Source organism: Schistosoma mansoni, chromosome 1, assembly GCF_000237925.1.
Source record: "Schistosoma mansoni strain Puerto Rico chromosome 1, complete genome".
Taxonomy (NCBI): domain Eukaryota; kingdom Metazoa; phylum Platyhelminthes; class Trematoda; order Strigeidida; family Schistosomatidae; genus Schistosoma; species Schistosoma mansoni.
The window spans coordinates 6,324,254-6,341,074 of NC_031495.1; the positions used below are offsets into that span (position 1 = coordinate 6,324,254).

Sequence of the window (16,821 nt, forward strand, 5' to 3'; positions counted from 1 at the left end):
AAAAAAAAAAAAAAAAAAAAAAAAAAAAAAAAAAACAAAAAAAAAAAAAAAAAAAAAAAAAAATAAAATAAAAAAAAAAAAACAAAAAAAAAAAAAAAAAAAAAAAAAAAAAAAAAAAAAAAAATCAAAAAAAAAAAAAAAAAAAAAAAAAAAAAAAAAAAAAAAAAAAAAAATAGTAAAAATTAAAATAAATAAAAAAAAAAAAAGAAAAAAAAACAAATAAAAAAAAAAAAAAAAAAAAAAAAAAAAAGAAAAAAAAAAAAAAATAAAAATAAAAAATAAAAAAAAAGAAAAAAAAAAAAAAAAAGAAAAAAAAAAAAAAAAATAAAAAAAAAAAAAAAAAAAAAAAAAAAAAAAAAAAAAAAAAAAAAAAAAAAAAAGAAGAAAAAAGGAGAAATGAGAAGTGGAAGCGACAGCTTGGATACGATCAACCAGACAAAGATGTCAAGGACGGACAACAATAAGCGCAACCTAAGAAATTAGATCGTTCACGATCGTCTAGCTTCAATTGACTCATGATCTTAACTATAAAATTACTAAATCTCCACAAAAACCCCCTTGTGAGAACGAAAATTGTCGGTGCATTCGATATACATAACTACGCCGTTTACTTCAAGTATACTTGAAGACTGGGCTTATTTGAGTGAGCCTACCGATTTTTTCTATTTTGGGGAAGGTATAACAGAAAAACTGATCTATAGATCAGTCTCTGAATAATTAAATCAAGCGAGCTTTATCTCCAGGAGCATGCTTACGATAAGTTTGTAGAAAATGGGTTACAGCGCAGTCTGACGAACACCAACTAGGGTAAGTAATTCAGATAAAAGGATATAGAAGAAAAATGTGCCAAGCCATTGGTTGGAGCTACCTCTCGTCGCACGACCTTGAGCGACTAGGTGAAGGCGGGCAAAGTGTACTTGAATCCAATATCCTTGAGACAAACTCGTGTTCACTGGTTGATTTCTTTGAGCTTGTCTCTTTTCATTTCCATACGGCTCTAGATCTTCGGTAGTGTCATAAGAGCGATATTCCAGCCACTTGAATGCACTACTTGAGGGTTTCTGTTTCTTGTAATTAGAGTTAATGTGTTTGTCTATGAACAGCCAAGTTTTTGGAACCAGCACTTATCACATTAGCTGGCAAGATGCTAGTTGGTTACATCATGGAAAATAATGACGAGAAAATTCGATTGTTAGAGTAAGACGACTTTTTCAAAAAATCAGTTAATTCACAAATAAGCTAATTAACTGGTATTGCAGACAGCGTGAGCAGACCGAAGTGTAAGAATAAGAAGAGCAGTAAAAATGATAACAAGAGGGATAGAAATTAGCTGCTGATATGTGGTGATAACGACAGTGGGTAACATGCATCAGACACAACTGTTCTAAGCGGGAGATGGTAACCCATAAGTAAGTAAGTACATGTTAAGTCTCATCTTTAAGCTATCCATTAAGCAAGTGAGAAAGTGAAAGAGCACGTGTGATTTCACTTTTTGATGTGAAATTTCTGAGGTTTCACTCGTGGGGGGTGTTGAAATTCTGGTATGGTGTTTGTGTTGGGGAGAACTGACGTACTTGGTATGCTCTTAACTTGGTATGCCATTAACAGATTGCTCCTTATTCTCGTTTCAGTGAGAACAACCACGTGTTAGAGTGTGTCATTGTAATGTATGTTTCTCAGTCCTACCACCCACTTTGCTTTATTCGGTCTGAGAGACTTATATCTCTTTAGAAAATGGAGAATGAGTAACGTTGTGGAGTTCGAGTTGAGGCCGTGAGTACGTTATAAACAGTGTCAGAAACAGTTTGGCGACGGTTGCAATATTTTGTCTTCGTATAAAGTGAAGATATACATCTGTTCCAGCTCCATATCTAATGTGTTTTGAGTCAATATCTTGGTTCTCTATGGTTAGCAGCCCGAGATCACGCCCCGGGGTGACAATTAGGAGCAGATTTCCATATAGGGTGTAAGTTGTCTGTTGGCAGTGAAGCCTAATGTTAATGGCGTGAAATTTCGATGGGTTAAGTTCTCACCCATTCTCTCATCGCTGTAAGGTTCTACATAGTAGTAAATAGATCTTAATCGACTTTCATATCTCTACATCTTCAACATACACGACAGTCGCAAGTTAATTATGTCTAAGCGGTCACTAATGGAAATTTGGGAAATAAGTGGACCTAAAACAGTTCCTTGTGGGACTACTGACGTTAAGATCCTGCTGTGGAACGTCCGGTTTCCAGATAACTTCGAGGTCAAGACAATAGCACATCAGTGGAATCCATCTTCGCAACCTTTGTCATAAGTGAGCACGACTCTTTGTCAAAGGCTCTAGCGAGGTCAAGAAATTCCAGACGGACCGTTATCTTTTGATCTCGGAAGGTCGTCCAGCTGTCTAGTGACATGAGAGGACTGGATGTGCAGGACTCCTTGGTTCGTCGACTTCCGTTTAGTAATGAATGCGTACATACACTTCGGGTTAGCCTGTGTCTTAGCTACCAGAGAGCACAAGGACTAAGAACAATCATTTTTCAATCCTCAATCGGAGTATGGTACCTAGTACTTTGCATTTAGTATATCAGAGCTCCATATAATAGTGTAATTTTCAAAACTGATTATTTAAGCTATCTACACATGAATCTCCACTAGTAGTCGTTTTAAAGTTTCTGCCGGATAAAAGTGAACGGTTGGGTACCAGTTAAGTGACACAATCCCGTAAAGTCGTTTCTAACAGACACTAACAAGAGTAAGCAAAATTACCCATTTAAACTGCTCAGGGAAATTATGCCTGCATATAGAAGAGCTACGACGTCTCATTGTGATACAAGTGACAGTAAAGTTGTTCAAATAGCAGAAGGGGGTAGATACAACCCGACTTCTTGGAATAGGTAAAACACATTGGGCACAATCAGAAAGGATTAACATCAGTAGAGATGCCATTTTATTTTGGTTATGGACATGCCTCATACACAAATGTAGTTCACTAATGCTCGAAAACTTGGTCAGCACTACTGCCGAATGTTTAATGAGCTACTAATTAGGGACATTTATGAACTACTAAAATGTGCTTAAAGAAGTATTCATATCTGCACCGCGACACTGCTTATTGACAATTCATATTGCTGTGCCTCAATTTCGTCTTTCTCCGGAAATAGTACACATCTCTGTCCACCCTTCCTTCTCTATGGGCATTGAGGCCCCTAAACGTTAATAGATGGAAGTCTGAGTTCAGCGGAGCTCGGTGTTGGGTGATAGCCTTTCAATAATTACACAAACCGAAGAGAAAAATATTTGTGGTTCAAAAGTTCCCGCCGAAGTTAACGAATGACTCGGTCCTCAGGAACTGCATACAAATGACTTCAGCCGCATTATGATGCACGTTGGACACCAAGGTACAGATGGATGCCTGATAAATAATGTTAAATTACCAGTTGTTGAGGCTCAAGATGATTTAGGAGTTATTAACAGTTGAGTGTTTGTAAACAGTTAAGCATTGCTATACAGTGTTTGTCAAATGTTCTAGAACCCATTTAAAATTTAACTACATAGATTTTAGGACATTCATGACATTTTATATTGCATTCTTTTGACGAAGACTGTACCGCTACGCTTCAGCGGTCAACTTCTTTCTACAAAAGACATGTAGATCATCGACATAGATGATCTGTGTTGAATGATTAGTAGCCCACTCAAGTTAAACGGGAATGGTGCGAAAAACCATCCATCGTGGAAGTCACACCTCACGGTTAGTACCCAAGGTGGATCAACCTCTCGCCGTATCCAGGTACTTCGGCTGCTTTGATGACCATACAGCACAAACAAAGTTATTTCGGAAATATATCGGTAAAAGTAGGTTTAAGGAACAGAGAGTAACCACTGCTGCATGAACTGGTCCGTGGCGCGCAACTAACTGATGTTCATTGGTTGCACTTGACCTTAACGAGGATCGGTGAACTGTTCGACATTCACTGACCCGACTACCGGATGATTTGGCCAGGGTTCAGTAATATCTTACTAGGTCTGCAGACTGACCTGCTGGAAGGATTTGAAGAACACCATCTACTCCTATTACTGGAACCTCGAGGCTTTCGAATTATGAGAGATTTGTTGCGAGTAGTTAACTACAGTGTCTGGCTTCTTCGATTGAACTTGCGGTGGTATTAGTCCTAACCACACAGTTCCCAAACCTGATCGTAAGACAACATGGACAATATATATTCAACACTTAACATGTAGAGAAGGCCAACAGTGGTAAACGCGGGAATATTCATGCATTCAACCGGATGGCATTGCTCAGCATCGCAGATGCGATCATTCTTTATAACTTATCTTTATTCATATTGAATATATTATCCAATCTTCAGCCTAAATATGTTCTTCAGAAGTACTAAGTATTATACCTTTAATTGTTACGATACAATGAGTCAGGATAGATCATGATGTGACTTCAACGTAAGATCTTGTACATGAGATGGTCACATCATGACATATCTATGCCTTTAGCATTAGGTCTATTATTATGATAGTGTTAACAACGAACTAGACTATAATTTTACACAAGTACTGCAAAAATGTATAATTATACAAAACCATAAGATGAGTTCATTGGAATGTAACAAAAAACTACAGAATAATCAAAATAAAAGTGTTCTCACCATCTTACGGAAAGCTCAAATATGAACATCCAATCTTCATGTTCCTCAGCAATAACTGTAAGATCCACTTTGAATAGTTCATGTGTGAAAATCCCTCCATGTATACATATGCAACTTCTTCTTAGTGGTTCCTTTATTTGTACATATTGTTAATCTAATTTATACCGTTTGAGGTTGTAATGTTTCATTTCATGATAGTTTTCCCAGTTTTACCGCTGCTTTCACTGGGTTTCCATGTTTCTTCTTGAACTGTATCCATGTTGTTTTAATTAACTGGATGTACCTGCATCTCAGAGTTGATGTTCACTCTGGGACTCGAACCCAGTACCTTTCGCTTCAAACGCCATCGCGTTATCCACTCAACTTTGATGTTCACTCATGATCAAATTTAAGCCAATGAATTAAGCTTCTTAACAAAGATTTTCCTTGATAAATCTCTATCCAGAAAGAATAGAATAACACTTACTTTTTGGGTCGTTCGGTGATTCTCTTATAATTCCTATCAATTTGTCTATTTATCGTAATTGAGATCGATTATTGTGCGAACAATTGTTGGTTGAATAACTAAGTGGTAATATTTGTTTAGGTAAAATTGTACATTTGTATATATGATGAAATTTAGAACCGTTGTTACCCCAATCACCTTGTTCTGATTTCGATTGAGTCGCGCGTTAATATATGTATTCCACGGACAGGCATACTTCACCCAAACGTAGTTTGGATTTTATGATAACTTTGGACTTGATATGGCAACAGTTAATTTTAATTCCAGAGCAAAGATCTCATGAGGACACTGCAAAGGTCTCTGCAGGCCTATAACCAATTAAATAACAACGGATGACCTACTTTCCAGGCCCAAAGTCACCAATAAGTAGAACTTCTTGCCTCACCAAATGATTATAGATATTCCTACACACTTGACCAGAAGAAATTTGTATCTACTGGAAGAATCCCTATCACCAGGATGAAAAAGAAATTTTCAAAAGTTTATCGTTATTAAACTAAAGCTTGGAATTACTAAGCACTATGTATAAAGACGGTAGCTTCTATCACTAAATCTATTTCGTTCTTTGAAGAATTTGATGGTATTCTAACAAAAATGCAGCATACATCCCGATTAATAATTCATGTCTGATATGCGATGATCTGCCTGACTACCTGCTGTTCGTAAAATTATTTTGACCCTAACAGCACGGTTTCAGGGAGGATCATTCTTGTATAACCAACCTGGTGAATACAGTGGACAGGTGGATAACCATGCTCGGTCGTAAGGGGAAAGTTGAGGTTATATACCGTAACTTATCAAAAGTTTTTGATAAGGTCAATCATATTAATGAGTTCAAACGGCCAGGTATCAAACCAATGTTAATTGACTGACTCGGTACATATCTGGATAATCGGCTTTTTACGACCAGGGTAAACCTCACTTTTTCTCAGGTTAAGGAGTGTTCTAGTGAGGTCCATCATGGTTCAGTACCAGGACATCTTCTCGCAATTTATGTAAACAATCTTCCTCGGCAGGCGTTGTCTGGTATGTTACTTTTCGCTGATGATATGAAACTCTGGAGCAAAGTTTGCAACCAAGATGATGAGCTGACAATTCATGAGAATCGCACACGACTTTGAAGTTGGGCGAACAATAACAGACTTACCTTTAACATCTCAAAGTGTAAAGTAGTCCATCTTGGACATGTTATAGACTACGAAGACATCGTGGATAACTCCTTTCTGAAGGTGTCCCAAGTTGAGAAGGATCTAGGACTGTTGGTGCCCAATGGCCTGAAGAATACATTGAAACATATCCAAAGGCGAGTCACGAAATCAGCTCGGGGTAAGGGTGCTAAAGGTATCCGGAGTTTGACAACGCCTTTACACGTGACACCTTTACAATCAGAGTATACCAACCTAGTCAACTCAGAAATGAAGAGGTTTGGAGATGTATTTGAAAGGCTATCGATATATGGGGAGGCGTTTAATGTAAGCTGACCGACGGTTGTAAGAGATGTATGTCACGGCGTACCCACTCGTGATCTGGTCAGGATGAGTGACTGAGCGCTTTCAGCCAGGTGTGTCCAGTAAAACTAATGAGGTCACCACCAATGTAGAGGACCCATAGAATTACCTATTTGGGGATTTGCTTACCTTTACAGTGACTCAAATTCAAGCCTAATGCAGAGTGTCTCAAATCACTAAGCCTTTCCTCATTGGAATACAGACATCTAAGAGGTGACCTCCTAACGACTTACAATATCCTATACACTTCTGTATATCTTATCAAATACCTACATAAGCTCGGTTAAAACACAAACCTCAGGGATAACACCCAGAACCTGGAGACACAATGTGGATTGCTAACGTAGATAATCTATGTCGAATGATTGGGAGCCTACTCGACTTGAGCTGGAGTGGTGTGACCAAAAGTTGACTTCAAAGTCACACCTCGTGGTCCATAATAATAATAATAACTAATAAGGATTACTCCTTCGATGTTTCAAGGTACTACGGATGCTTTGATGACCGTGTAACACAAAGGATGTTTTTACGGAAATATATTGGCAAGAATGAGAACAGAGGAGGTAGTGAGACCACCACCACACGGGCCATACCATGGCATACGACTAACTGATGCGCGTTTGTTGTCCTTGAAGTTGAAGGAAGTCGATGATGACCCTACAACAACATGGAACGGACTGTAGGCATCCCCTCTACTCCTTAAGAGTTGTCAAATGCTGGAATTCTCTGTCGGCTGAGTTAGTTTGAGGGACTTCCCATGGCATATCCTTAAGGACTAAGGACAGTACCTCTCTATAATCTACTAATATATTTCCAGTTTTTTTTCGTTAAATATACGTAAGTTCTTACCTGGAGGCATGGGCGATCTACTGTCACTGGATACAGAAACCTGTTGAATAAAAGCTTCTTCTGTTGCCTCCAGAACCATTTGAAACCATTCAAAATCTGAACTAAAGTTGTTACATTGCACCAAGTTTTAATTGTTCCTAGTTTGACCGCCTGGTACGAAGTCCTATCGTAATGTTGCTTTGTGGAACTAGTTCTTATCATCTGACTGCTTTAATCTCACCACTTTTTTTTTACTGCTAACTGTAGTCCATTTCGTTTTTTACTAAATGTCGTCCACTCACCTTTTCTCTTATTCTCTATTCCAGATTCCCTTATACGCTTCACATCACACTTGGCTCAATTCATCCTCAAGCTAAACACTGATCTAACGAAAGTCAGACGATAATCTCTATGGCTGTTCAGGAGTCTAATTGTGCCGTAGATGATCGAGTAGATGACGAAAATTGTGGTCCATTGCTTATACAAAAGTTAGAAGTAAGTTTTTCTATCCATAAAAAACAACTGCAGTGGTAAGTGCTAAGTGCTATCGTACTAACATTCACCTTCTTATAAAATATGCAAGCTGTAGGTCTCAAAGTTGCTTGGTGGCAAGCAATCAGTTAACTCAAAATTTTTTGAAGGCATTAGCTCCTTTACATATGTCATTAAAGGACTCTGGTTATGTATTTATACCTACCATGAAAACTAGCCAATATAATATTTGGGAGAATCCCCGCATTTGTGGATCGTTTAAATCAGTACACGTCTCAGAGTTAGGTTCATAAGTTTTTCGTCCGTAAGGTTTACAAATTCGTCCAAGTACTCAGCTCTAAAACATAAACGTCAGAAAAAACTACTGCAGGTGTTACACTCATTTAAATTAGTTGACGTTCCACTTCAAAGTGCGTGGGTCTTAACAAAGTACTTATTCAGTGAATAAAACCCAATAATAGGGTCGTATCTAGACAATATTCAGTCGGCTAGACGTATTTCGCCTTTTTATTTCCTAACAGCACATCGTCTGTTTTTCTCATCAATCAATGCCACAAAACCCTGTTCTTCATCTGCTAAAAATATCGCAATGCTATAGTGTTTGAGTTGGAAGTGAGTGTTATATAACGGCTAACTGTTCATTATCTTGTAACAACCATGGAGTAACAGTGCAAAGCCTTTTTACAGTTATACTTTGATAAACAGTCGACTATCCAGCTAAGACCTTAGATGACTCATTTTGTCAAGTGCCAAAGAAATATCAGATTATTGATAGCTTTAACATTCCCGTCCATGTTTTTGTTGAAAAAATTCGGAGCTACGGTGTTTATTTTCGTGTTAACTGCAAAACATGGCGAAGTCATTGTTCAAACAATTAATATTATCACATTTCTTAAAAAGGTTTACACGTAATTGATTGACTGTTATTTTGTTTAACAGGTTATTTTTTCGTAAGCTTCAGCTTTTTTTTTCAGTCCGCTGGGATTGCTGCTGCTGACGTTAAAAAGCTTCGAGAGGCAGGCTTTCATACTGTTGAAAGTATCCAGTTTGTTCCAAAGAAAACTTTGCTGGCAGTAAAAGGGATTAGCGAAGCTAAAGCTGACAAAATTATAGTAAAAATAATTTAGGCGTTTACTACATTGCAGGAAGCTGCTCAAAAGTTGGTCCCGTTTGGATTTACAACTGCCACTGAATTTCACCAAAAACGGTCGGAAATTATCCAGTTAACCACTGGCTCAAAAGAGTTAGATAAACTGTTACAAGGTATTGGTGATACATTAGTTGCTTATCACTGTAGGTGGTATTGAAACTGGATCAATCACGGAGTTGTTTGGAGAGTTCCGAACTGGAAAAACACAAATATGTCATACTTTAGCCGTAACTTGTCAGGTAAGGCAGATTTCACTAAATTTTTTGTGTTGTAATACAATGGTTGTTCCCTAAATAAACCACCTTCCTCTGAGAAACTGTTTAAGAAATATTTCATCATTTCAATTGTTTGTTTTTGGATTGACCAAAGCTAAACTAAGCAAGCATTATAGATTCAGAGTTCTCTGTTAACAATGTTAGATACGATATAGTATTTAGACCTAAGCTACAGTCTTTGAAATAGTTGGTACACTCACTACAGATATTTCCAGTTATCTTCAGGTAACAAGACTTTGTTTTTCGTGTGGTTTATTCTAGTCAGAGGTTTCTGACATGAAACAATTCTTTGAGATCAAACTATGAAAGTTATCAGTTATAGCAGTAGATTTATAGGAATATTAAGTTCAGAACATTCATCATTCTTTACAAACAAGTATCGTCACTCCAAATATCACTACTGAGTAAGCTCAAAACTGCTCCTTGACGAATAATATCCTTGATAACATGATAAATTTACTCAATACTTTCTTAACATTCAAACTTATGCAGTTTCAGAGCCAACATTATCGACTGCTAAATTGACGTTAGCAAGGTGGAAATCAGTGTCGGCAAGTAAGCTACCATTCAAACTCGGCAGTAAATGTTACTCGTTAAAAAGCTTATTACCTTCTTATTTCGGTGAAACATTTATTTTCATATTGATTTCCCAGAAACTCATCTGGAAGTTCGATTCAAATACCTACTTTAAAAAGGGAAGTTAGACCGTCTATCAATTAAAGGACGAGTATATTGCACAGCAGTTCGTTGTCTTCCACTTGATGGCTGCGAAACTTGGCTATTAAGAGTAAAAGATACTTGTAAGTACTAGTATTTGGTCACAGATGTTTTAGAAATATTGCCAGCATCTGCTAGAATCACCGGGTAAGTAATAGTGAGGTTGTAACTCTTCACCGACTGATATGGTTGGGCCACGTGTTATGTACGCTGAACACCGATTATCACGACGCGCAATGCTGACTAGTGTTGGAGACGGTTGGAAGAAAGTTGGGGGCAATCAAACCAAACGTGGCATCAGTCCATAAAGTCACTAACTTCTAGTCTGAGACATGTTGGTAGATGTAGACTACTTGGTTGGGGTCCGTGTGACTTTCGTAAACAATGATCGGAAACTCTGGGTGACATGGCTCAGAGTCGATCGCAATGACGTAGTTGTATACATTCTTTATCTTCCCTCAAACCGTGAGATTAAAATTACTTTATGCCTTTTTTCTACGAACTAATTCTTTCTCTTTGTATTATATTCTTATATGCAACCTATTTTTTATATATTTCTACCATTAAAGTAACTACTATGAATTCAGTGTTCATCTTGTTGTGCTAATGTGGTGTGGCAACTTGGACCGATGCATATATGTGCCTGGTCCTACGTTGTAACTGACTGAAGGAAATGTTTCCCAGTTCGGATACAAACTGCTATTTCTTGAGTTTTCTGTGTTCATGTTCATAATTTAAAGTGGTTTCTATGTATGATGACTTCACTAATGTGATGCTAGACAACATTGAACAGGAATACAAAGTTTCCTTAGCATTCATCAAGTTATGTACAAAGTACATCCTCTCATTAGTTATTGTCAGATGTGCTGTAACGTAGCAGCTTTTTTTTACATAACTGTAAAATATTTACGCAGCACAATGTTTGGATTTGACCATTTTCACTTGTGTAGCATCTCATGTTCTCAAATAAACAGATAATTAGGGAGTTCACGTACAAAGTTAGAATTATCAGTGTCCTAGAGCTTAGGAGTTTATCCATGCCTGTCTGGTGCTCTGAGTTGTATGATGAGATGTAATGTGGTTGAATTAATATTTGCGAATGGAAAGCTTGTATCAATAAAATACTCAACTGATCTCAATTGATCTCACAGTTGCCAGTTACAGATATTAAACTTCGTGTAACCGCAGTATATACTGTCACTTACGTCTTATTGAAATTGTAGTATACTATACGGTGAGTCAATCATAAATAGTATAGAGCCTGGGACATGTGCATCGGCCCAAGTTGTCACACACCACACTGGAACATTGATACCAAGTTATCAACGGGAATACTGAAATGGCAAAATAGTTGTAGTATCAGTGTTAGTAAAAATGACTAGACATAGTGGATAAGAATCGGTAACTAGCACAATAAAAGATATAAAAAAAATTCAAACTCTGGGTCTTAGAGAAGAACGGTTGAATGCATCTAAGCCATTACAACCAATTGTAAACCATGCTACCAAACATCTGCAATATGGCCCAGACTAATGATCAGGGGCCTTATGGATTAATGCCACATTTGAGCTTAATCATCCCTAGTTTTCTTTTAACTTGTTCCTACTCCAGGATATGTCCTGCTTCAAGATGAGGAGTGGTTGTATAGCGCTTTTATTCAGTCAGCTGTGTTTTTCTTTTTCTGTTACTAGTTACCCATTGATATGGGTGGTGGTGAGGGGAAATGTCTATATATTGATACGGAAGGCACTTTTCGTCCTGAACGTTTGCTAGCAGTTGCAGAAAGATATGGTTTATCTGGTAGCGATGTCCTAGACAATGTGGCTTATGCAAGAGCCTATAATACTGATCACCAAATGGAATTACTTATTAACGCAGCGGCTATGATGAGTGAGTCAAGGTAAGGTGTTTCCTAGCTTAAAGTGTTGATAAAGTCATCATTTATGGTATAGTAAGGAGTAAAGATGTAACTAGCAACATGAATACCATTATAAAGTTTAGTTTAATGGCTGTTTATCATTTAACTATTTAATGTTTTTACTAGCATGCAACTTGGACTTTTCTGCTAAGATAATCAGGATCATATTACAGGTGCTTACAAACTATTCTCACTATTTTTGCATTGGTTGTTTGAATCTTTCCATTGACTTTTAGGACTGTAATAGATCATTCTCTTATTAGGATATATGTATCCTGTGCAGATTGCTTCTATATTGTCCTAAGTCACAAGCATTATGAATGGTAGCTAACAGTGGAATCCAGGACTCACGTTCATCCTATTTGGGATTCGTCAGCTGGATGTACCTGCATCCCAGAGTTGATAATATTCACTATCCAACTTTGGTCACAATGCCGTATTAAGACAATCCACACAGAATGTACATATGTTGAAAAAAGATTGATCAGTTGCTGTCCTAAACGCCAATAGGAAGTTTCAAACAGCCAATAAAAAATAAATTAAACTTTACCCAATTGCGCAAACCAGTGGCTATCTGGACTCAATAGCTAAGTAGATGACGCGATGGCGTTCGAAGCAAACGGTACTGGGTTTGAGTCTCGAAGTGAACAACACTTGGATGTAGGTACATCCATCTGACAAGTCCCAGGTAGGACGAGACGCGCGTCTAATATTCCACTATAAAGCAACATCTATCTCTGCTTATTAATCTCACTATTTAAAACATTGTTATTTTGTACCATAATAATAACTTACCCCTCGTTCCATGTGTTTTTTTCTCCATTTCAACGAGTTTATAGGAAAATTAGTTGGAATCAGGTTTCTAAAAATGACAATTTTCATATTCTCGATACTGGTGTTTCTTTTAAATTTGTCGTGTTTTCATTGTGCTTCCAGATAACCATGTTCTTCTGAAAACCATATTATCCATATTACGGAAAATTTCTACATGCTTTGGATTTTCGAGTCGTTAGACAAACCCAACAAGAAGTTTAGACTAAAATCTTAAATGTCCCTAATTTGAATTAGTGAATAGGATTTCATTTAGTTTTATTTGTGTTTTGTCCTATTTCACGTGACAAAATCGCCAACTAGAATACCGACTTCTATAACCTTATCCCTGTGCTAAACCAATGACTCGTTAACCAGCACGACCAACCCTGAATCAACTCTGAGCCCTTTACATAGTAGCTTCTCGCCTAATCCAGCCCGGTTCAGTCCAGAACACAATGCCCTCCCTTATTGTACGAAATAATATATTTCAGGCAGACGTAGCTTATATGCAATCAGACCAGGCCGCATCACATAAAAAGAAAAGTAATAATCACACAGAATCAAGCCGGAAGTGGCTGAGTGTGGGATAATGTAACTGATAAATTGGGAATGAGTTAGGAGTGATAAATCTTATAACAATGACCGATAAGTTAAGTGAAAGCTTATTATAGAAGAAATATGAATATATTGAATAGTGATCCATAAATAATTCCTAGTAATCACCATTCATTTATTCTTCGTTCAGGTATAACAGCTTGAACAACCAAATATCATCTCACTTGCTTTCTCACGATTATTTATCGTTTACATTCTCTTTTACTTGCATGTTACATATATTGACTTATTTCAAAACTTTCAACACCTAAATGTCATATTGTTTTTATTCTATATTGCTTATTTTTATTTGCGCGTATGTTTTAGCTCATATATCGTACAGAGATTCGAAATAGTTACACTAACTGTCTTGTAGCAGTTTGGTTGAGGTTTGGGTTGTCCAATCTCACCATCCTTCTTCAACTTTACAGAGATGACATTGTCTTACTGTACGATGATACACAGTCTGTTTAAATTGCATTAAATCAGTTTGAAATTAGTGTCTGTAATTATGGGATTTACTTTTTACCCTTCAAATGCACAGTACTCCTGCAAGACTGAGAAAAGCTTGTGCTTACACTCGGTCTTTGTGTTATTCCGTTAATAGTAGCCGAGAAATTTGTATATTTGGGTAGTTATGAGTACTGCTGATGAACAGTTAGTGAGAAATTGACACTTACGTAATAATATTTTTTGTGTATACATGAGAATAGATGAGTTAAATTATACAGATAAAAGTTATAAATGCGACTTACCAATCAAACCGCAATTTTTTTATCAATATATAAAATCACAGTGTGTGCCCATATTAGTCACGTTATCAGTTTGACTAGAGCAAAACTTAAAGTCACTTGTTTCCTCATAAATTTGTATTTTTAACTTTTTAACAAACCACAAGTTTACAGTGATCAGTTCCCTATTGTATTGTACTTATGACGAATAATTTGTTTTTTAGTTGGGAAGATTTTTTACTGTTGTCTAATAATATTGTTAATAGTGTCAAACATTGTTTCATTCCCGTATGTTTTATTTTCAACAATTATTTTAGATATGCGTTATTAATTGTTGATAGCGCCACAGCTCTTTATCGTACTGATTATTCTGGTCGTGGAGAATTGTCAGCACGGCAAATGCATTTGGCTAGATTTTTACGTACATTATTACGACTGGCTGATGAATTTGGTGTGGCTGTGGTTATTACTAATCAGGTAGTCGCTCAAGTTGACGGTGCTGCTATGTTCTCTGCTGATCCTAAGAAACCTATTGGTGGAAATATAATGGGTCATGCTTCAACTACTCGGTTAGTCATGAAAATTACTAATTTTTTTTTTCAAATCTACCATATAATTATTAAGATGGATAGTTACTCTACTAAACAGTTACTGGTGATTGACTGATTTCAGATTGGTTGGCCATTATTTTGACATTTATAACATAGTACTTGAAAACTTTGCTATCTATACGTAAGAAAAAGTTTATAAACAGCCTTTTTAATTGTTTTTTTATTTGAATGGGCCACAAATCTAGTAGTTATTTCAGTACGGTAGTCGAAGTGTGTAAAGTCTAACAGTTGTATTATTTGCCATGTAAAAATAAACACAATCCAGTTTCAACACACTGATTGACTATTTCTTAATGGTCACCTTATTTACGATCATTTTAAGTATGAGGTTCACCTTTATATAAATAAATTTAGACTATAAACCTAGTGAGTTATCTTTGAAATTATAATTCTAATTGCCATTAAACTATGATTATAGAAGCTTCGTTAAAAGAAATCAATAACAAGTATTTTTCTATGATTATATTCCTTTTCCATATGACATTAGGCCCAAATATGTGTGGAGGAGTATCGAGAACAAGTTTTTTTTATTACACTACTTAGAGTTCATAGCTAGTTTTAAGAAGATTGGTTTTGTACACATTAATGTACGCGTTTAGTACAAGAATGGTTCGAACGTGTTTGATAGGACTGTTTCCAACCGATCATTGCGGATAAACGATTTCAGAAGGTGCTCTAAGGTTTCTTATCTAACTTATAAGTGTTTTTGTTTTTACTTGTGGTCATATTAAAATCTATATTGTGTTACTATTGTTCTTACCGAATCATGTAGAAGTGATGTTAACGAGTATCGACGAAACAGAATGTGTTATCAAGTTTTCTAGTATCGATTTATCTAATATACTTGGCTAACATTAGTCGCTTACATATGGACTCACATGCTACGTAACAACAAGATTTATAAATTAGCTTTGTTGTTGAATATGATATGCTTCAATTAATGAAAATCTGTGTATGGTGCGTCGTTTGTTGATAATAGAGAATGAAGTTGTAGATTCATTGGCTAATTGCATGACCGTCATTTGCACTTTTAGTCAGTAGTCTGTCATCTGATAAGTAACTTGATTGTCATATTTTTATACGTAAATTCTTTGTTTACCTTCACACCATATTCAGTCATTAAATTCCCTTTTTTTAGTAACCGCCTTGTTCAGGTATCCGTCCGTTTTGCACATCATAATTTAGCCATCTCAGTCATTTATGATGTCTTAACGCCAATCGGTTTAAAAGTTTTCTTACTGTTGTATCATTAATAATAAACACATTTTTGTAACATCCCAGTGAGTAGAAAAATCGTATTTACGACGTTTTGTGGCTCAATGTAAGTCACGTCTTCAGAGTAAATAAATGAAGTGGCTTACATTAAGTCACAAAACATCAGAAATACAAATTTTCTACTGATCGGGATATGACAAAAATATATTTAATATTAACTTTCTATCCAATGTTCAGTTTATTTGAAACTATCAAGTCAAAATTTGGCATTGGTACCTACAATTTTTGTATTATTGTTCATATGTACAATTATTTCTTTCGAAAAAAAATGCAACCTCTTTTCAGATTATATCTCAGAAAAGGTCGTGGAGAAACTAGAATCTGTAAAATCTATGACAGTCCTTGTTTACCGGAAGCTGAAGCTATGTACGCTATTCTTGCCGACGGTATAGGTGATGCAAAAGATTAACGAAGTTTTGTAACAAACCAACCTACCAATTTGCGTGCAAAGAGTTCACTTAAAGTTGGACATTTTTCACAAGACAGTTCCGTTAAAATTCTGAATGTTGTAAATATGTGACCATAGTTATTCTGTTGACACGTTGTTTTCTTTTCTGTAACATTAATGCTTCCTATGAAAACATTTAGTTTACTTTTTTAGGAGGAAGAGATTTTATATACATTGATTTATTGATAAAAATAAATTTTCAAGTCTTTTGATTTATAGTTTTCAAAGTTTGTTGTATTTCGCTTAAATTGTAAGAGTAGTAATCTGTTTTTAGGTCAGCACAGTAAATACATTCTTGCGTTGA

At 36.1% G+C, this 16,821-nt stretch overlaps 1 protein-coding gene across 1 annotated transcript; it reads left to right on the forward strand.

The window, feature by feature from the left end:
- Positions 1–7,904: 7,904 nt before the first annotated feature.
- On the forward strand, positions 7,905–16,478 carry Smp_124230 (putative DNA repair protein RAD51; the record flags this gene model as incomplete). The annotated part of the gene is made up of 7 exons (XM_018793091.1): positions 7,905–7,988; positions 8,960–9,097; positions 9,131–9,248; positions 9,283–9,374; positions 11,819–12,027; positions 14,501–14,752; positions 16,355–16,478. 7 exons carry the CDS (start codon positions 7,905–7,907, stop codon positions 16,476–16,478), a joined length of 1,017 nt encoding a protein of 338 aa, XP_018647638.1.
- Between the last annotated feature and the right edge of the window lie 343 nt (positions 16,479–16,821).